This window comes from Strigops habroptila, chromosome 1, assembly GCF_004027225.2.
Source record: "Strigops habroptila isolate Jane chromosome 1, bStrHab1.2.pri, whole genome shotgun sequence".
NCBI lineage: Eukaryota > Metazoa > Chordata > Aves > Psittaciformes > Psittacidae > Strigops > Strigops habroptila.
In genome coordinates this window covers 136,591,077-136,612,462 of record NC_044277.2, presented here as the reverse complement: position 1 = coordinate 136,612,462, position 21,386 = coordinate 136,591,077, and the positions used below count along the sequence as shown (strand labels likewise).

General features: G+C 40.4%; 1 protein-coding gene across 2 annotated transcripts in view; it reads left to right on the top strand.

Annotated features, from left to right (window-relative positions):
* The first annotated feature begins 803 nt into the window (after nucleotides 1–803).
* ZNF385D (zinc finger protein 385D) overlaps nucleotides 804–21,386 on the top strand; it is a 411,668-nt gene continuing 391,085 nt past the window's right edge. The window contains exon 1 of one of the 2 annotated variants that reach the window (XM_030499873.1): nucleotides 804–993. In XM_030499873.1, coding sequence (XP_030355733.1) covers nucleotides 891–993 — 103 coding nt within the window. In that variant the 5' untranslated portion in view covers nucleotides 804–890. Of the gene's footprint in view, nucleotides 994–10,441; nucleotides 10,513–21,386 lie in introns of those variants that run through there. The other variant, XM_030499879.1, reaches the window with a different exon arrangement.

Below are 21,386 nucleotides of genomic sequence, written 5' to 3'. Positions count from 1 at the left end.
TTACAAACAAAAGTTATGTGCATTATTTGTCCTTAGGAAACATACCGCTTTGCCAAATCCTTGGGAATTCAACTGCACTTCAAACTATTTTTTCTTGCCTGAAAATTGCCAATATTCCCTCTTTCTGTGCCTGTAACTTTTTAATCACCAAACCTAATTTTAGGAGGACAACAAATTTCAGAGAAAATGATGCTTCTTAGATTGCAACGACGTTTTTACAGAAATTTTGGAAGCCCCATGCCAAAGCAAGGGGTGGAAGACAATGGTGGGGGAGTCCCCGGGACTCTAGTGAGGAAGAGGGGGCTCGGCGGAGGTGAGGGCGGGAGGCTGCTATCTCACCACACATGGGCTTGTGGGAAGTGGGAATCTCAGGTTGAGTTACTCATCGTTTTGGAGTCAGGAGTGTGCAGAACCAATGATTTTGATGGCAGGAGGTAACGTACACATGTTTTTCAGGGAAGGTGCTGTGGGAGGACTTGCCGGCGGGCAGGAGGAGGCTTATACCGAGGACTGTCATCTCCCAAGTGTGCAAGCCTTCTGGTCCCGGGAGCCCACCACCGCCGCTGCTGATGTTCTCCCTCTCCACGGTATGAACAGGGGGCTGTCGCCGCCGCTCTACCCCTCCCCGGCAGGCGGCGGCGCACGGACCGGACCGGACCGGGCAGGGGCCCAAGCGCCATCCCCCGGTGCCCCGTCCACGGCCGCGGGGGGCGCGGGGCGGCGCTGCCCGGGGCTCCGCGCTGCCCGCCCGCGCTGATTGACACCGGGCCGGGCGGAGGCGGGCCCGCCGGGACCGCGCCGCTCCCGCCCGCCGCCGCCACCGGGCAGCGGGTCCCGCGCTCCACCGCCGGTCTCGGCTGGGCGCGGGGCCGGGCCGGGTCCGCCGCGGCATGGCCGGCTCGCTGGGCAGGGGGGCGGCGTGCTGGCGGATGCGGAGCGCGGCGGGAGGCAGGAAAGAGAAGCCGCCGGGCGGCAAGCCCCAGCCGCGGCACGGTAAGGGGGCGGCCGTGCCGGGGCTTGGCGGGGTGCACAGCGAGGTGGGACGGGGAGCACCGAGGTCCGAGCGGGGCACCGCCGAGGCCAACTTGCTTGTGACTTGTCTTAGCTGCTCGGCTCCGTTGGGGCGGGGGGATCCTCGTTTCCTTTCCCATACAGCGAGTGCGAAGGGAGGGGAGCTCCCTGCCTCCAAATTCCGCCGAGCTGCGCCTCATGCCTTTTATTTACCACCTACCGGGGCTAGGGGGGAGGAAAAGGCTTCGCGTGCATTTTGGCATTTGCTTTGATAGCGGCTTCTTTGATTGTTGCAGAAAGCATTTGCAACCTGGCAAACGCCAGTGAATCTGGGAAGAGTCCTCGAAATCTTTTTTGGCTTGCATCTGTCTGGTCTGAACGCCTGGGAAACACCGTTAAAAACACTGCCCTGTGTGCTCTTGTCCCCTCCTTTACTTGTTCGGGGAGACAGATGCTCTCTTCCAAGGCTACGCTGCACACAAACAGTTCTTTCAAAATCATATCCTGACTTTGAAAACATAGAAGGGAACCGTATTGCGTGAACTGTTGAAAACAAGTGTTGAGGTTCGTGACCTGTTCCTTTTGTGCCGATTGGCGAATGCGGTTACCCAGAGCTAAACCTGTCATGTACGGTTTCCTTACTGTACCACTTGGCTGTCACTGTGGTGTGCTTTGATGAGCAAACCCAACTGCTTGTGGATCCGGTCGCAATGTCTGGAAATCTCACTAGAATTTGTTCTGACAGAGTGTTCCCTGTTGGAACACTCTAGGGAACAAACAGGGGAACTGTTTGGGTAAGTGGGTTTGCAGAAGTCTCCCACCTAACACCTCAAGGATAAAGTAACAGTTTAAGTTGTGTTTGAGTTCTGCTTTAATCTGTGCTTGTTTGTTGTTGGGTATGTTAGTTTCCAAAGTAACTTTCTGCCTTTTCCAGGGAAAATAATTTGGCTGAAGGAGTAATTTGCACTCCTTACGAGTATGAAGAGCGCTGTAGTGCATGCAGCAATCTTGATGACAAAGAGGTTGGGATGATGGGGAGCCTGGCGTTTTAGGTGACGGTGTTCTGAAAAAGGTGCTTGCTATGAAAGTAATAATCCTTAGTGCTCTTCTGAAATGAGGGAAAGCTAGAAGTCACTTCTCCAACCGACTGTCACCTGGGTATTTCTGAGCTAGAGTGCTTTTGCAGCCACACCTCCTCTTCTATTTTGCTTGTTTGTACATCTTTCACAAGGCAAAGAGAAAACAGACTAAAAGCCTGAGCAAAGGTTTTGTCAGTGGATGTCGGAAAACCTCCAAAATAAATGATTGTGCAGAAAAGGAAGTGTCATCCAGTGAGAGAATAGAAGTGGCTGTTTAACAATTGTTGTAAATATTTATCCTATGAATTCTGAGTATAATGCTGGTAGTGGGGAATAACAGATGAAAAAAAGAGTTGGTGGGATCTCTCTAAGTTATATCCCTGTTACTTGTGGATGTTATGCAGTAACTAGGCACATAGACCAAAATCCTGGATGCAGTGAAGTTGGTGGGAATTTTGCCACTGACCTGAGAAAAGCAGCGATTGAACCCACAGACTGCATGGTGTAAGGTGTGTGGCCAAACTGAAAACCTTTGCCTGATACAGCTGTGCAATTGTGGCAAAGTTTGTAATACTGCACTATGCCACCGTGGTTAAAATATTATCAAAGTAGCTCTACCGTAAATTAGTTAATTTAGGGAGATATTTTATAACCGAGTTCTAATTTAGCTTAACAAAAAAGGTGTGGTGTGCTTCAATCTATCAGAATTGCTTCTTCAAAATGTTTTGTGAAGTGTCATATGTCACTAAATTCTCATTTAAGTAATTGCTGTAACAACATGGAACACTAAATTTACACTGCAGCACATACAGTTCTTCGCATCCCAATTAGTTTTCAAGTGTATGTTAAGGATAATCATTCTTTCTGCTGTGCTGTCTTTGCAAGGTGCACTGTCATTATTTACCAGGTCATTTACTATCCTTTAACAGCTCGACATGTAAGGCAAAACCAAAATTAGACCTAATCTGTACATCCCTAATACTGATTGTGTTCTACAGGGAGATTTTAGGGGAGAAAGGAAAAAAGTGTACTATTATTTTAGCATGCTTCTTAAATTTTCAAAGTTATAGAAACCCTCTTTTCCAAGAATGGATTCAGGATTTACCTGAAAGTAGGTAAATTTCAGCTTTTGTAGACAGTATTGATGATTTCATGCAGAAATGGAAAACTTACATAAAATGTTCAAGCTGTAGCATTAGAGGGTTTATAGGTAAGATAACCCTAAAAGTACAAACGTGCTATGTGAGCTGTCAGCAGTATTTAACTGGCAAACAGACTTACAAGTTTGACTCATGCATGCATGCAGTCATCAAAGTAAAGTGAGAACTATTCACAAGAGAACTGGGAGGTATCGAAAGTATGGAATACGTTTGGGAAGTAATATTCTTTCCTATTCTCTCTTTGCTGCAAAACCATTTCAGTGCGCCACCAGCCTGTGTTGGTAAAATGTGGCATAGCCCCTTGTATCTGAATGGCACTATTATGATTGACACCAGCTAAAGACCAAGCACAGTATTTCTGTGTATGTTTGGCTTCAGATACATTTATTCGGGCATCACTTCAGGATCTAAATTGGCAGGGTGCATACTGAGTTGGGAACACCTGAGCAAATCTGCCATTTAACTGAGTCAAGTTACAAATATTTGCCAGCTTTGACATTCTTCTCACCTTTTATATGAGCAATTATGGAGACTATTCTGTACTTTTCAAATATTTTAAAACACAAATATGAAATTTCCCCTATGATCTCACGTGCAGAAGTTCTTGTTTTACACTTTTTGTAGTTTCATGCCGTGTAAAGCACAACTTAAGTACAACTAGCATTTCTACCCACTGTGGTCTAGAGAGTAAACAAAGTCTTTGCCAAGACACAAGCAAAAAGTTCAAGGTCCTGTTAAGATGATGAATAACAATGGTCTTGTAAAAAGCCTATTTTTAAATGATATAATATTGGGTTAGCATTGACATCTTACTTGTAAGCCTAGATGGGGGGCTACAGCCAGAATTCTCTAAGTGGAAGGTTTTAATGAGTAGCAGCATGGAAATGACAGTGTAAATCAAGTAGTATTTTACTGTGCTACTCAAGAAAACTTTGAAATACTTGTATGAAAAAAATCTCCCTTGAGCAGTAGATATAGAAAGTTTGTGACTAGAAGTTGTGAAACACAAAGGTATTTTCAGTGGTGTCAAATAATTGAAAATAACTTACAGAGAGAAAGCTTTTTAAAGCTATGTGAAAGTTAGCACTGAAAAAATCACCAGTGGAAATAGAGCAAGTAAATAGTGCTGGATGAACATGTAGGAGTGTGTGCATACAGAGGTGATGTTTTAGACAGAAAGTGATTACTTCTTAATTTATTTGATTTTTTTTTTTTGATCACAAAATGTCACAAATGTAGGCTGGGGAGTGGAAGTCCTCTGTGCTTCAGCCAGCACAAAGAAATCAGTTGGTATTGGGCCAGTATGTTGGATCATGCCCACGTGGGCTGGATAAATGAATGTGAACTGCAGCAGTGCAGCTCTGTTTTTCACATGGAGCCACTGACTAATTTTAGTCTTCGCCTGTCTAGAGCTGTCACAGAACAAGACAAAAAGTGTTGTCTTGGTTTCTGTTTGGTGTTTATTCCACCTGGGTGTAATGGAAAGGCTGTAGTGTGGTAAGGATAGAAGTCAGCATGTTATCTCTGTAGAGAAGTGGACTCCTCTAACTGTGTTGAACTGATGGAAGAACTACCTACAAACCCGCACATTGTTTTCCTCTTGTATAAGCTTAGATGTATACACATATGCTAATGACTTCTGGTTGCTGCTGGACTAGACTAATTCCACACTTGATGGTAGGGAAATAAAGTTGTGCTTGAGTTTTTCCACTTTCAGATGTTCTCATCTTCTCACATTTCTTCTTGAAACATTCGAGAAAGTGCTTCAATATTTTCTGTCAGCTTGTTCCTTTTTTTCCCATCTGTGTCTCCTGGGAAATAATGTTCTTGGTCATACTGAGGTAGTCATAACTAGATCTTCTGTTTTGTTGGAGGCATAGTTCTCTACGTGTCACTTTTCACATTTGGCTTATTGTAGTATTTGTAAAAGTAAATGCCTGAAATTCATGTAGGCTTTTTTTTATACATATAAATCTAAAAATAGAAGTTCTCTTCTTGAAGCAAGTAAACCTCTTTTCTGTGATCAGCTGGAGTAATCTGCAGGTAGACTTTCAATCTTAAAACATTTTTATAGCCTGTATGTTCAGAAAGTGTGAACATTGATGCTATTTCTACTTAGGTCTACTAACACTTTGATGCCTCAGCCACTTTAGGGTCTCACTAGTCAGTGACTGTGTGTTTGCCATGTGTAATGCAGATCTTGCTGTGAAGGCATGGCTTTCAGAACAAAGAGTGGTTTAAGATAAAGGGATAAAAGAGTTGGTTTACCAAGTGTATTTTAACTTGCTTAGCCTTTTCGTTGATGCAAGTGCCAACTGATACCTCTTATCTTAATCAGACTATATATGTAATAGGTATAACTTCTTAAAGAACTTGTATGATTTAGGACTTAAGTTCCATTCTGTGTATGTTTTTTTGTTTGTTTGTTTTGTGTTGTTTTTCAAATTAGTTCATAATAGTGTTACTCTAAAAAAAGGTAATACCCTTCGTGGCCAGTAATGGGCGCAATAAAACCAGTAGATACCTCTTACATGGCTGCATGTGTCTTTTCTCCCCTAGGTCACGGAAGAGGTTATTTATGATACTGATAAAACCTAGCATTATAACTTGCACAATTAGAAGTAATCAGAGCTACTGATCCGTGGATTATTTTAAATTTGAATTTACAATAGAATGAGAAACCCACCATCTCGATCTTAGAAGTAGACTTCAGATACAGTTTTATGATATTCATTTAAATCTAATTTTGGCACAGAAAAGTAGTTAAGAAACTAAAGACTTCCCCTCCATAACCAGATTTATTTTTCTGACTTTTTTTTTTTTTTTTTTTTTTTACAGAAGATTTGGAGAGTTTTAATCAGACAGAGGTCATAAATCACTTTGCTGGGAAATGCAAGGTGTGCTTTAAAAGCGAGGAGGGAGGGAGATCACTTTCCTGGTTATTTGGTCCATGCTGTTTAAAATTGTGAAGCTGGGTGACATGATTACTCTGACAGAACTATAGAAACTATCTCCTTTTAGTATGTTCTGAAGTATTTTATACTGTGAGTAGCCCTGGCTCAGGGGCATTTTATACTCACATCTGGAAGTTTCCAGTCTTAGTATTCAGTTTAGTGTCTCTGCCTTTGTCTTTCCATTTAGTCTTGCCATGATATAACAATGAATCATCTTGTCCATTAACTAAAGTTGGAATGTCTGTTTATGTACTGAATTTGTTTCATCATGTCACCGTAATAATTGATTGGAACCGTGGCAACTCTGACTGCTTTCCCATATGTATTTGGGCTGGACTTTACCCAGTGCTGTTCTGAGCAGCAGAAGGATAAGCCATCCCAAAACCTGGAATGTCTTTATCCTCTTAGGATTCAACCTCTCTTTCTCATGAAACTGTAGAGTAGCATTTGCATATTTTCTCTGTGTATATGAAATTGGGGAGAGGCTGTAGTATCTCTAGTCATACAGAATCATGGCAGAGTTGCAATACACATACATGTGTAACAGTTAAACCAGGATTGTTGTTGTAGGTTTGCTTTGTTATGTTCTGTTTTGTTGATGGATTTTAAATCAGTCCTAATTAAGATATTGAAGCATTAGATAAAAGTAAAACAAAATTACAGTGGCATTCTTTGATTAATAATGCTAATAGAATAAACAAGTGTCACAGTGCAAATGAAGGGGCCACGTCTCAGGGAGGCTGGGCCAGCAAGCGCAAATTCCCACCTCTTGCCATGTGAGTGGGCTTGCAGATAGCACTCTGGTTGCTAGTTAAACAGTGTTTTGAAAATAAATGTCCTTTTATTAACAAATTATTACCGTGACTGTATCTTGACCCATTTAATAGCACTTAGCCTTATTTTGTGGTAGTATCATTGAAATGATTTTCTTTATTTCCATTAGAAAAACCCAACTTTGTTGCATTTGGAAGGTAAATACTGAAGGATCTGCTTAATAAATAAAGCTGAAATGTTGTGTAAAACATACTGTTCTTTTCAAGATGGCTTTGTGATCTTGTGCACTGTGGTGTCTAAGAATGTTTTTGTGTGCTGTCTATGAACAATCTTCATTAAGAGTTGTTGATGCTGCATTCCTCTGGAAAATACCGAAAAATAGAAATGAGGAGTAGGAATTAGTGGGTAGAACTTTCTCCTGAAGGCAGATTAAAGTAGAACTGTTAGTTTGTGATAACAAACCCAAGAGCCTGTGGAGAGAAGTGAGAAAAAAGACTTGTTATTGTCAATGACTGCATTGAGCTTTGCTGTACAAACTATTCCAGTATTTTGTTCAATACTTATCACTCTGAAGCTCTGAAACTGCAGAGCTGTCTAAACTGCTGGCATTTGTAGTGAGGGGGAGGAATGGGAGGTTGAGAAGAGATACTCTTTCTCCAGAAGCTGGATTGAGTAAATTTGCGTAGTATAACCAGGTGTCTTACCAATTTCATCTTTTTGGCTGATAGTCACTGTGGTTTCCTGTGGGGAGGTCATGGTTGCTCCTAGAAAAGAAGTGGGTGTGAGTAAAGTTTTTTAGGAGGTGAGAGGAGGTTCTGTAATAAGAAGCTGTATGCAGAAGGATCAAGGTACCTTTGTGATGCATTCACATCATCCAGGATTGCAAAACAGATGAGATGCTCTGTTTGGTGGTGGGCAGAATGTCTCTGGGCTTTTGCATCACTTTCTAATACAAGATATCCCACTAATCGAATCTTGACATCATTAATATACAGCTTATGATGTTCAAGCCTGCATTAGAGGGAATGGGAATCTTCAATTTTTATTTAAATCAGAGATGTGATTTTTTTTGCCGTTTAGCTATTTGGAATTTCAAGAGAGATTCAGGTCTGCAAATCCATTTAAAAACTGGAGGAAAGTGCTCTTTAGAACACAAGAAATGCTTTAGGGAAACACGGTCTTTTCCAGTCTGGATGACATTGGACTTCTATAGATTCTCTGTGGCAGGCTGCTCCCATGCAGGTATTGATTTCAGTTAACATTTAAGTAGCCTGAGGGATGGTCAGTTGTTTGTGTTAACGGTACAGCTGGGTGCAGCCTCAATTGCTTCAAGCCTTTGGCCTACCAAGGCAAGTTCTAGTGAATCAAAAATGACCTTATCGCTGGTTTTAGTCGTTGTGCAACAGGAGGACGTCTTGTTATTTTTTACTGAGAAGTGATAATGGTCTAATCAGAACAGAAGCAATTTCTATTTATTTATTTATTTTTGTGTGTGTATAGTCTTTGTTTTCTTAATATCCAGGATGAGGAGCTAGTCCCAGCTCAATTACTTTACTTTTAGCGAGAGGACTATATTATAAATGTAAAGGTGGGAAAAGGATCATCTTTCAGAAACTGTAGTAAGCTTCTGATCTTGGAATGACTTGATCCTGTGGGATATAGCTACTTACTGTATGCACCATATCAGTTGGTGAACTTATTTTCTAGGCTTTTTGAATTCTACTGTTTTGCCACTTGTTATGGGGAGTGAAACAGACAAATGGTTTCACAGAATGATGATTAAGTGATACCTGAGAGTTTTTCAGAGTTCTTAATAGCTTTGTTCCATTGTAGGGACAGTAAATCTGGAGATGCATCCTGCATCGTGGCTAGCTTTATTTGCCCTAACTTATTTCTGTAGCACCATGATGGCAGTTTGATGGTAGATGGACATTTTTAGCCAATGGCTTTTGTATTCTGCAAACTGAAACTACTATTTTCTAAGTGTAAAAAGAGGAAAGTTGCAAAATTCTGTATTGGTATATGTGGCAATAGTATATGACTTTTTTATTTGTTTGTTTTAGTCAAGATAAAATCTTTTGTTTCATGAAGTTCTGATCATATTCAGCATATTTAATAGAAACCTGAGGAATGCATAGGATAATTCAGGTTGGAAGGGTGCTAGGGGAGCTCTCAAGTCCAGTCTCCTGCTCTGTGTCAGCTGTGAGATCAGATCAATCTTCTCAGGGCTTTCTTCAATTCAGTCCTAAAGCCATCCAGGGAAGGAGAATGTACAAAATCTGGCAACTGGCTGCTTTTTCACAAGTTGAAATTCGAAACTGAGTCTGAAAACTGGAAAAATGGGAGTTCTAGACAATGGCCCCATCTTCCTAGAAATCAGACCAAGAGTAAGTGGTGCCAAAATGATTCCACTGATCATCTGAAGTATCACTTGCAAAACATAGTGCAAAATGCCTCATTTTAGGATGTTCCAGAAGGAATACCATGGAGAGCTAACAATTTGCTTATATGGGTCTTGAATAAAGAGAGTGATAACTATTCCTAGTCTTGCAATCCCTAATCAGAGTTCACCTAGAAGCATAGTAACTTTTTAAGAGATAGGGAAGAGTATGGCAGGTATCTGGCCCTGCAGCTATCTGTCGCAAAAATCAGAAGTGTGGATAAAGTTTTCTGACAAGAAGGGTCTTGGCAACTTTGAGTGATTGATATGTTCCAGTGTAGCTATGGCATGGAGGTCTCTGGTCATTATGATGGAGCCTGAAAGATAATGCTTTGATGTTTGTTTGTTTTGGTGTTTTTAGCACATTGTATTTTATTTATTTATTCATTTATTTTTTAACAGGGCTGAGGGCTTCAGTCTTCAGACCACTCTATTTTGCTTTTTATTTTCCTTAAATATGCTGAGCTTGTTTCCTGTATGCACTGGACTTGACCTAGAGGCCCATACTCAATATGCATTTCTACCTTTTACTCTCTTCTAAGAGTAAGACCACCAATCTCTGGTGCACCTCCCTTCAACAGTGTTGAAAGAAGACAGGTAGCGTTGGATCTATTTCAGAGTTGTCTGCCTGGATTCCCGCACCGTGATCTGTAGCAGAGGCCATTTCACTAGGTTCTGTTAGCAGAGAACTTGTGTGCCTCACTGTCCGTGAACCAGACATTCTGCGTGTCAGTGAACTCTAATTCTTTGATTCTGAAGCCTGTCTCTGGCTTCTTTGGCAAAGAGTCTTGAACCCTGAGGATGCAGTTGGATGTGAGCTCACAGCCTTTTCTGGGTCCCAGCATGGGATGGTAGCATGGCTCACTGCTCTGAGGCTTCATGTGCCAACCTGCACCACGGTTGCTGAGTTTCTCTGGAAGTCCCCTGTGTCTGGCTTGAAGAATCTGCCAAAGAAGCTGCAGTTCCATTTTGTCTTTATGTCCTTGTGTCTTCTCATGCAGGAGCCTGCCAGTGAATTTCACTGTTCTCCAACAATATTCCTGTGCAAGAAATTGTCACGAATGCAGCCTGTCTACAGTAGTACAACATTGCTGGTAATATATTTTTCTCATATAGAAAAGCACTGTTTTTCTTTCCAAGAAGCACTTTATAATTTTTGGTATTAATAGCCATTGTCTTACATATCCTAATAAATTCACCTATTTGTTATAATTAATTTGTTAATGCTTCTTCAGTCATGTAATAGGATACATTGGGCTATGGGCACTGTCAAGGCACTCAAGGTAAAAGCATTATAGTATTTTAATAGTATCTTTCTTGGAGTTCTGTGACCATTAAAGACTCAGTTTGAAATTTTTCTCCTGCTTGTGTTTTCCCCAACTGTTGGTTATTATTATTGTTTTTTTTAACCTGATACCTGATTTTGTCTTTGTTCCACTGCGCTTTGAAGGTTTTGTTTTTAAAAATGGGTAAGCATTTCTATCAGTACAGGTCTGATTCAGAAATCTTTGTTCAGTGGTTTTCCTAGGACCTTACACTCCTAGTAATACTTCAGGTGTCAAAGTTAGGAGGCAACACTTGGTTTAGAAGTGAATTCAGTTAATTTAAGTCTTTTATGATTTTCCTTGTTTAGGGAAAAATTAAGGAGTGCATCTGCTATCAAAGTTGTGAAAATTTGGCGGTGGCTGATGATAATGGCAAGGCAGGCTTCTCCTGTTCCTAATCTTTAACATGTTTCTTGAAAATTAACACCTGCGCTGAAACTGTTGTATTTTTATATGTGTCTATGTGCAAGTAGGTGTGTACGAAACCAATCTGTGTAGCAGAAGGAATTACAATGAACTAATAGCTTTTTCAGAAATCTGTGTTCTCTGGCCATAACTTAGTGAGTCTTGAATCTGGTGCAGAGAAATGTGCTGTGTGAAGGGTGACATGAAGTATTTTCATTGTCAGAACAGCACTGCACAGTGCATGTCTGTGTTACCTTGTTTTGTTTGTATGTTTTTGCTATAGAAGAAGATAGCAATAACAGCAGGCACTACTGAGGAGCGTGGCTAGGAACTCTGCTGCCATCTGTGTTAGCGCTGTCTGTTCACGTTGTGTGCTTGTTTCCATATGTATAGTTTAGCACTTAGTCTCTACAACCAGCCATTGGTAACATACCCGAAAACAGTTGTCATAATGAAAGTCGATGGCAAACAGTCATTTAAGAAGTTAATTTACTTGTTTTCAATATACATGCTCTTTTTACTTCCCTTTATTTTTTTTTCCTTTTTTACTTCCTACTACTGTAGACACATTTCGTGAGATACTGCTGCTCATTCCAAATTTGAACTCATCACTTCTGGCTTTGTACATTGTAATAACCTCCACAGCAACCACTGTGATGCCATAAACAGAGGGTTTGACTTCAGGTGAAGAATGTAGGCAGTAAAAGCAGAAAAACCCATAAAGGAAAATGTGGGAGGATGAGGAGGACAGGGAAAGTGATTATTCTGGCTTTCTGGGTAGTGATTCCCATCCTCCCCCTACCAACTTTTTTTTATCTTTACTGATAGCTGAGAGAAGATAAATTCTTCTAAAATGTCAGAGTGGAACTTCCATTTTAGACACTGTAATTGAAAAACTGTGTAAGCAGTGGAGGCTTATCCTGCATAGGGTTTCTTTTTCTCTCTTTCCATTCATTTTTAAAAAAATCACTTTAGTAAATCCACCGTGGGAGGATAGTTTTGCTGCTGTACTTTTCCTGGGATGTGGCAAGAGAAATTGCATTTGCCGTTCAGAGAACGAAATTAAACTTGCTCCGTCCTGATGATCCACTACTCCTACACCCAGCACATTCCTAGGAGAGGCTCCTGCATGCTATAGGAGACAGTGCCCTGAATGTGCTTGCACCTGCTCTTGCGCATGAAGAAACAGGCATAGATCTGGGCCCACGTAGCTCTCAAATTAGAATTAGGTACTGTGTGGAGTGCCTGTGTGTGTGTCTGCCTCCTCTCTGAGGTGTCGCTTTTGGAAAGGGAGACTTCAAACGTGTCACTTTGCTTATAGAGGTTGAGACTACTTTCTGTTCTGTAATGTATTTATACATGCTCAGATCATGGGTCTAGAGAGCATCGGGCAATTGAAGGATACCCATTTTCAACTTGCATCGTCTCATGTTCAAAACATAGTTGCTAAACTGTAAAATCACTAAAAAGGAATTGGCAAATGCAGATTCACATTGTGGCAACTGAAGAGCAGACTGTTATTTATTTGTTTAATTGGGTGGCAGTGAGAAAGGCAACTTACCTCCACACCCCCCCCCCCTTTTTTTCTTCTTGAGTAATGAAATCTCACTCTTCAACCCTTCAGTCATCATTCAGTAGAGATTATCATAGAATCACAGAATCATAGAATAGTAAGGGTTGGAAAGGACCTTAAGATCATCTAGTTCCAACCCCCTGCCATGGGCAGGGACACCTTGCCCTAAACCAAACCTCTATTTCTAGGCTTTCACGCTGCTTTTACAGCTGGCCAGTTCTTTCTTTTGGGCTGTGGCTTCTCTACAGCAGCTTTGGGTAGATAAATGCTCAAATGACCTTAAGTGCTCATGTAGCACCTTAAGTACATGCCTAAAAGACTGCAAAGCATTAAGTACTTCCTTTTCTTACAGAGTAGAAACTGAATGCATGTAATGCCTATGGAGAAAAAATTCTCCAATAACAGCAGAGAAAGCCCAAGGATCAACAAGGATCTGTGTTTTAATATAATACTGATCCTGTGCTCCATGAAGATTGTTAACTTGAGGAGACTCCCGCAATATATATATATATATAAATTTAGCTCTTTATATTTGACAATTCCAGCAGTTTTCATTTACATTTCAAAGCCAGAGCGAGACTCAGAGCAGACCTGTCTGTAATTCCAATAGTTCCTCTGTCTGGGTGTCTGTTTCTGTAAAACTGACACAGTATGGGCAGTTTTCATCAATTTAATTTGTTCCATCTTCTCAGATGAGCCTTTAATCTCCTGCTTGCTGATCCCTGGTTTATAATCAGATTTGACAGCGATAGGATGGTGGTAAATATCTTGATGTGAAAGTCTATAACAAGGTAGTACTGTCATTTCTTCTCCTTACTTCTCTGGTGAAGTAAAATTTTATTTGTGAAGTGTGGATAACTGAAGCTTAAACCTGCCGAGTTTCAGGCCATTTTCTAGTCCATCTGTTTACAAGTAAACCTTTTTTTTTTTTCCCCTCCCTTTGGAAAAGGCAAGAAAAAGGCTTATTTGTTGACTTGCTTGTTAATGTTTTGGAAAGCAATTTTACGTCAACTTGATTAATTATTCTGTTTTCCCATAGGTTGATAACATGCTGATTTCAAGTAAGACCTGAAATAATAGATATTTGATGTGTGCATAATCATTTTGATTCCTTAATAAAGCCATTCCTGAACGGCTTTAATGCTGTCAATAAAAACCTTACAGTTAAATGAATGAAAATATGATTAATAGCTGTATTTAGCAAAAGCCTGTTCATGTTTGGGTTTTTTTCCACTGTTTTGTATACATATGTTAGCTGCAAAACTTCTGCATCTATCTTGCTTCCCATCAAAATGGAAAAGTCCTTTTTTCTTTTTAAGCCATCCTCTGCATAATCTTGAATCTCAAGTTTTGCCACTAATCAGTTAAGTAAGAATATTTGAAGTCTAGAAGGTTAGGGGCATACGCAAAGCGAAGTGTATACCCAGGTTATGTCAAGTGTAAGCTGGGCCTGTGGAATAAAATGGTTTTGTCCAAACTAGAAGATGTTAGCAGTCATTTTCCATTTCAATAAAGAGTTTTTTTTTTTTTCTTCAATATTTTTACTTGGTTGTATCTCCCCTATGCTTTTCATATTCTTATTTATAATTCTGGCATTATCCCATGGTAGCCTGTCTGCCACTGATCTTTCTGTTATCAATCTTGGGAAAAAGAAGACTCTAAATACACTACCATATTTTCTCTCTTTCTCTCACTCTGCATTTCATGATATGCTAATTTCCATGTCTTCGCTGTCCAGAAGAAATCCTTCCCCCTTTTTAGTCCCCGTAACCTCAGTTAAATCCAAGCTTCACTGTCAGAAGCAAGGATTTAAATGTGATTTCCTCTCCTGCTTAACCTCTTGCATTTCCTTTCTAGTATTTGCTGTTCCTGCAACCTGCCTATTTGAATTTCCATCTGGCGTGCTACAGATTCTTCTATTAGATCAGTATGAATTATTTGCTGTTAAGATATAGCCCTTAATTTTATTTTCTTAAAGTAACTTGTGGGGTTTTTCATGGGTGTGAATTTCTTCATGATTTTTCTTCACAATTGTAATGAGAGTCCAAATTGTCAGCCCGATAAGCCCCAAATTCCATAGCTCCACATGCTTCCTTAGGTCACAGTACTGTTATTTTCCTTTATGTTTTCTCTGTTTTCTGTTGGTTCTGTGCCAATAATTCCACGAAGACAAAACATAATAAACTTTCTAGGTATAATTTTACAGATAGAACAGAAGAATTCTTCTGAGTGAACCATGCTCCTAACTATGCACATCAAAACCAAATTCAGATCACAAGATGTACAGACAAGTGCTAGTGATGATTGTCCTCATCAGAAGCTGCTGTTTTCACTGATATGGCTGTGGGATAATGTCTTTGTTGTTTTGAGTACATGTTGCTTACAGAACTCTGTAGAAATCGCTGATACAAAGTGAGAATCTGATTTGGGAGGTGCCCACGCTTGCAGGGGGGTAGTGAGGGACTGCATTAGTGCTCTTCACTGGCAATGGTAGTCAGTTTCTGACTGTTTCATCCACCTGTCTTTTGGGTACTCACTGGATATGCTATTACAGAACTTTGAGAAAGATATTGAAAAGTTGCATGCAGTAAATGAGCATTACAATTTCCTTATTAATGCTACTTTTCCCTTTGGCAAGCTTTTCAACTTCAGAAAGTATATTTCTTCTCCTGCAATTAGAATTAATTTTATATGTCTTCACAGCCAAGTTAGTTGGAGTAGGAGTAAAACACCGCATATAGCACTCACTGAAAGTGAATACTTGGACTGAGCTGGTTCTGCCAGCATTCAATAGTGTCCAACTGACCATAAGCTAGAAGAGAACTCTGTGGTAGGAGGGAATTGCAATGTGTATGGCTAAAGATAAAACTGACGTGGAGTTCAACAAAAGGGAACAAGTTGCAAGTAAATCAAGATTTAGGCAAAAGCGAAAACCATTGCTGTTTGTGCCAGCATGTGAATTGACTTTGAGATAGAATTATACATTTTGCAACTTTAGGTGAAAGGTGGTAAAGACTGTGTCAACTGGAAGTGAATTGGCTGAGGGTTTTGGAGGTTTATTACTGAGAACGATATAATCCCAATGAAAACACGAATTCTATATTATATAGAATGTATTTATATTTAATATATGTTATATCAATTTATAAATTATATATTAATGTATAAGAATAAGGTGTTTGTTGTGGAAAAGAATATGCAAAGCTCTGTATGAGAAGGGACACAGCATTGCCAGACTCTTTCAAACAGTTACAGGGAGTTTTCTGGCAGTGAGTGAGGAGCTGGGTTTAATGACTTTAACATATAGGGGCATACAGGCAATGTCTGCACAGTGGCTATTTGCATTTTAGAAATGGGAACAGGTATCCAAGGAATTTACTGAGGCAAGTTAGTAGGTTTTTGACTGTAGAGAAAGATGCGTGTGCTGTGGAAAGGTAGCATCTGTCCAAATCTGCATGTATAGGTGTTGTATGTTGTTGGCACTTTTTGAAATTACTGATCAATAGCTTCTTGAGTAAACAATTTAATTTTGCAAGTGTGGAATAGTTTTGAATGATGAAATATGAAATATTATAGCAGTGATAAGGAGAGCAGTAGCAAAGGGTATGATTAAGAAGGAGACAAAACAGTAGAAGCAAGGCAGCAAAAGTCCCTCAGAAGGTTTTAATTCTGGATAAAGGACATTCTACAACTGAGCTTGGACAAAGGTGGATATAGTAGGTTTAAAAAGAGATGTGAAGAAGGTGAAATATTTAACTTGTTAAAAAAAGCAAAGAGGAGTATAATATATAGTGGTCAGCAATAATGATCATTCCAGTTCAGCAGCTGAAAAAGGTATTTGACAAGTGTCCTAATCACAGACAGAATAAAACAGCAGAGAGAGGCTGTTTTAATCTTCTCTTAATTGAAGCCAGGAAGCAAAGGAGAATACTGAACTGAAAGTCTCCTGGTATCTGTTCTCTCCCTATGGAAACGTACAGTTCTCCAAGGAGAAATACAATGATTTTTGAGATATGTAATTCATACAGTGAAAATGTTGCAGGTTTTTATGTCTGTGGAATTTATCTGATTCTTGGAGGAGAAAAGTAAGGGCAGCTTTCTCCTATAAAGATCAAATCATTAGATTAGCTGTTGGAATAACAATGAGGGGCTTAATTTAGTTATGTTTTATGTAAGAGGACAGAAAATCTTAGACCTGCATCTTTCAGTAAGCAAGTTAACACAGAGCAAGCAGTGGATGAATAGTGACTCCCAGTTCTCATCGAGCAACTGATCAGTCCAGGATGAAAGGGGTATGTGTGTATTGAGCGGTTTCTTCCCTTTTTTAATTCTTTTTTTTTTTTCCTTTTCTCATTTTCCCCTATGAGTTCAGAAATACAGATAGTTGGTCTGCACCTAGAACTTTTTGTTGTCTGTCAGTAGATATCACTAAGGATGTCTTTGGAGTTAGTATGGCATTTGGGACGTTTCGGTGGAAAGTGTAGCAGGCGCTGGGGGCTCTCTTGAATGTTGAAATTGTTGCTGGTAATGTTCTTGTTGCAAGGAAAGGAAAAGTCAAGGAAGAGGCAGTAGAGTACTATGATATTGGACAGTAACAACTCTTTGGGGCATGCCAGGCTGTGCTTGTGTCTAAATCAAAGGATGAAAGGGAAGGTAGCACTTGTGGGAAACAGAAAGAACATCAAAGGAAATCCTAAGGGTGTCTGTGGTTCTAAAACTTTTGCGGAAACAGCAATGTTAGCGGTGCTATAATACTGCTGGAAATTTCCCAAAGTGTAAAGACTGCACACAGTGGTGTTTGGTAGCAGAGTCCTTAGAGACGCAAAAAGCTACAGCACAGTAAAATTGGTAGCAGAGCTACCTAAGAGACCAATAGTCAAGGTTAAAATGGCAGATCCCTAGCTGACAGTGTGTGACTGCTCACATTACTTGAAAGTGAGACAGTAGTATAGCACAGGGACTGGCAGTAAATTAGAGGAACTGGATCATTTTATTGCCTGCAGCAGTCTTTTGCAGTTCATGCCAGTACCATACAACTGGCAACACGTGGAAGTAATTCATTCCAATCTTTTATGCCTATGCCTCAGCCTCCTAATTCTGCTTTTCCAAATTTACTCCTCCAGGCAGTCTCAGGCTCCCCAACACTCTGAATTCCCCCCAGTATTTTCTTAGCCCTTTCTCTGTCTTCTAAGCAGTTCACATCCAGTCATCTCTTCTAGATTTATGGGCAAACAATGTGTTTCCCTAGCCTCATTTTCCCCAAAAGTCTTTAGCCATGTTCTCCAAAAAAATCCAGCTAGGACAGATGTTGAACAATAAAAAATATCATTACAATTAAAGTTTGTCAAAATTCTAAGCAACTGAAAAGGGGGTCTTCCTAATAGCAGATGATGGCAGTGTTAATGTGCAGTGCTATCAGTTCTTCCCGTAATGACAACTTTACACATATATTGACGTAAAAAAATATTGTCAAAAGTTTGAAGGAACAAATTATGCCCAGCTCTCATACCTCAGAGTGGTAGGAGGCATTTGAAAGAAAGGGACTTATGAAGATAGGTGGAAATTAAAAATACACTTCTGTCTGAAGTCAAGGATGCTGTGACTAAGGGAAAGAATCCATACTTTTTTGTCTTTAATATATTGTGTGTTTGATAGTGCTTTGTGAGGTTTGTGTAATTTAAAAAAATTAAATTACTACATCGTGCAATTTGAAAAGAGAATACAGATACAACACATGAACATGCATTGAATTTCCTTTTTGACACTGAGTAAATCCAATTGCAGAGAAATTCAGCATTGAATTGAATTGAAGAAGCCATGTTTTACGGTCTTATTTGGACCTCCGTCTTTAATTGAATGAATTACATTTTCTTAAGGCCTTTTTGAAATCAGAGTTTCCTCTGAATAAGTTTTTATTTTAGTGGATAAGGTATTTCAGTTCCATACGCAACTGAAATACATATATATATATTTGGTACATTTTTATTTCAAACTAATCCATCCTGGGCTTAGAATAACTGTCTTCTAGGAATAGTTCCTGTTTTCAGTGGAAAGTTTGTATCCAGAATAACTGTCCCACTTCAGGCAGTCTTTGTTCTCTCAGACTGAGCTATCTTTACACCTGAATAGTTGTCTGCATGCCCTTTATTTCTCTTATGTCATTCACCATTTCAATGCTGGTATTAAGCCAGTTTTGTCCCACTTGTATTTGAATTCATGTGAAGTTAGTGCAGCGGGAATCGCACAATTTTTAAATCACCATGCTTTGTTCTGTGTTTGTATCTACAGTAGTCCAGAGTTCTTAGACTCTCTTCAGAGTGAGGAACAGTGTCCTGGCAATGTGAACACTGCAATTCAAATTCTTGGCGTATTTGGAAGCATGAATGGAGAAATACAGAAAAGGACCAGGCCTGCTTTAAAAGAAACAAACAAGAAAGGAGCAAGCTAAGAAGGTGTCTTGGGAGCACTGTAGGAATACAAGCTGTCTCAGTGCCTGTATCGTTTGATGAAGTGCAGGGCTAAAAGCAGGCTGATGTGATGAATGTGCCATGGTCCCTCATTGCCCTGAAGCTTTTGTGTCTTGGATGCAGCAAGTTCATTGTGTCCTAAAGGCAGATTTAAGCTGAGCATCTTCTCTTCCTGTTGCCTGATGTTAAATGTACCAGGCAAGGAGCTCAATCATGCCAGTTATGCTTAGCCTCTGGCACTGTTGTAGGCATTCCCATAAAGATGGCGGAGAGAGTGGGCATCCTTAGTCCCCAGGCACAGAGAAGAACAAGCTTAGAATTTGTTCCCTGTTATTTTGTTCCCTGCACTTGCATTGAAAAGCGGACTAAAGTTTTCCGGGAATGAATGAAACAATAGCCTGGGATTGGGGTAATTTACTAAGTTTGGAGCAGGTGGGAACAAAACTGAAAATGGGCACCAAAGTGAGTTTGGCCTGCGCTGTCACCACCCTTCCATTGGAGGTCTCTCACAAAGGCTGGGTGGAGAATAGCCGAAATTGCAGATGAAGATGCTCTCTTAGGAAGTGTCCTGTTTTTCTGTTGGTCTAGCAGGATGAAATGGTTCATGCGATGGTCAGATGCATGGCAGAGAGGGAATGGGAGTGTATGGTTGGGAAGAAGATGCAGGACTGGCAGCCACAGTTAGACTTGGGCTGCTCCAGGTATGCAACATTTGCAACAAATCACTCTCCTGTAGCTGCAAACAGGGCAACAGCACTAGGCAGTGTTTATGCCATGTTTTCTTTCCCCTGCCACTAGATCATCTGGTTTTACTCCTTTACAATTTGAGCTTCTTGAAGGCATGCCTCAGGGCAACGTGCTGGTAATCTGTGGAGCTGTACATTGTATTGCTGATGCTAATACCCACTCTTCCAATCCAGAACATGTCAGTTATTGTACACGAGCTCAGTACAAAAAGGCTTTATGATCATCCAAGTGCTAGTAAGGTAAGATAGGAATGGGAGGGAGAATACATGCACCATTTATTGATGCTGGTATGGGGGGAGACTTGTACTGGGACAATAGTTTTGTATAGAGTGTCTTTAAACAGCTCAGGGTAGTGTGACACTTATGGACAAAAGTCTTAAATAGCTGCTGAGGATCTGAAACATCTCTAAGGAGTGAAAGAGGGCAGAGGAGACGTGTTTCTGATCTCTAGAGTAAATGCCAGCAGAAGGCCAAGAAAGCAGAGTAACTGAGGGAAGTACTTGGAAAAGGCAGGGTCAAGCAAGAAGGGCATCTGGGCAAAGGTAGAAATAAACAGCTTTTCAATAGACTGTACTGTTGATGATGAACATGCCAAGACAACCAAGCACTATGCACTGTCATGAGGACAGGAGGCCAATTAGAGACCACTGAACTATCACAGCTGTCTTGCAGCATTTTACCACATAGGAAAGGGAGACTTTGCCTTCATGATTTATAACCTCTTGACACTAACTTATAAGCAGTCAGAACTCCAGGCATGTCCTGCTACAGCTCTATTGCAGTTTTATGTTTTGTTGTTTGTATTCAATTAATAAACTTTTTTTATGGTGAAAAACCTGGTGAAATAATCCCTGAAATGCAGATTCCTCCTAATGACATCAATTCCTAATAACTTGTTTATGTAAAGGCAGAACATTCATTTTCTTACTTACAGTAAGGAATCATTTTTCCTGCCATCTACCCTCTAGACTCCAACTGGGAGCATATGATGCAGCTCTGACCCAGATTCACCTACCATCTGGACTACCTTTTAGAAACACCCTTTTTCATTGTTAGTAGCATCTATAAAAGCTCTCTAGCTTTGCCCCCCCAATCCATTAAAGGGGATCTCAGATATAATTGCACAGATTACAGCAAAACACAGCAGACATGTATGACACAAATAGCTGTTGCTTCCAAGCATCCAGCCTTGTCACCTCCAGTTTAATTTCAGTCTTACAAGTAACTAGTTCTCTTTTGTTGGAGTAAGTGTATCTGAGTTTCCCAAGAGCCTGGCCTAAATGATCTCTTCCTACATGTTAATATAGGCTGTGAAGTGCCCTGCAGAAGACCAAGACCTCATTTCTCTCGTTGGCCTCAGAAATTCAGGGAGCAGGCTAACAAATGCTGTTAGCATTCAAACAAAACTGGAGATCTTAAGCACTTGGCAGTTGCCTCCATGAGATCGGCTA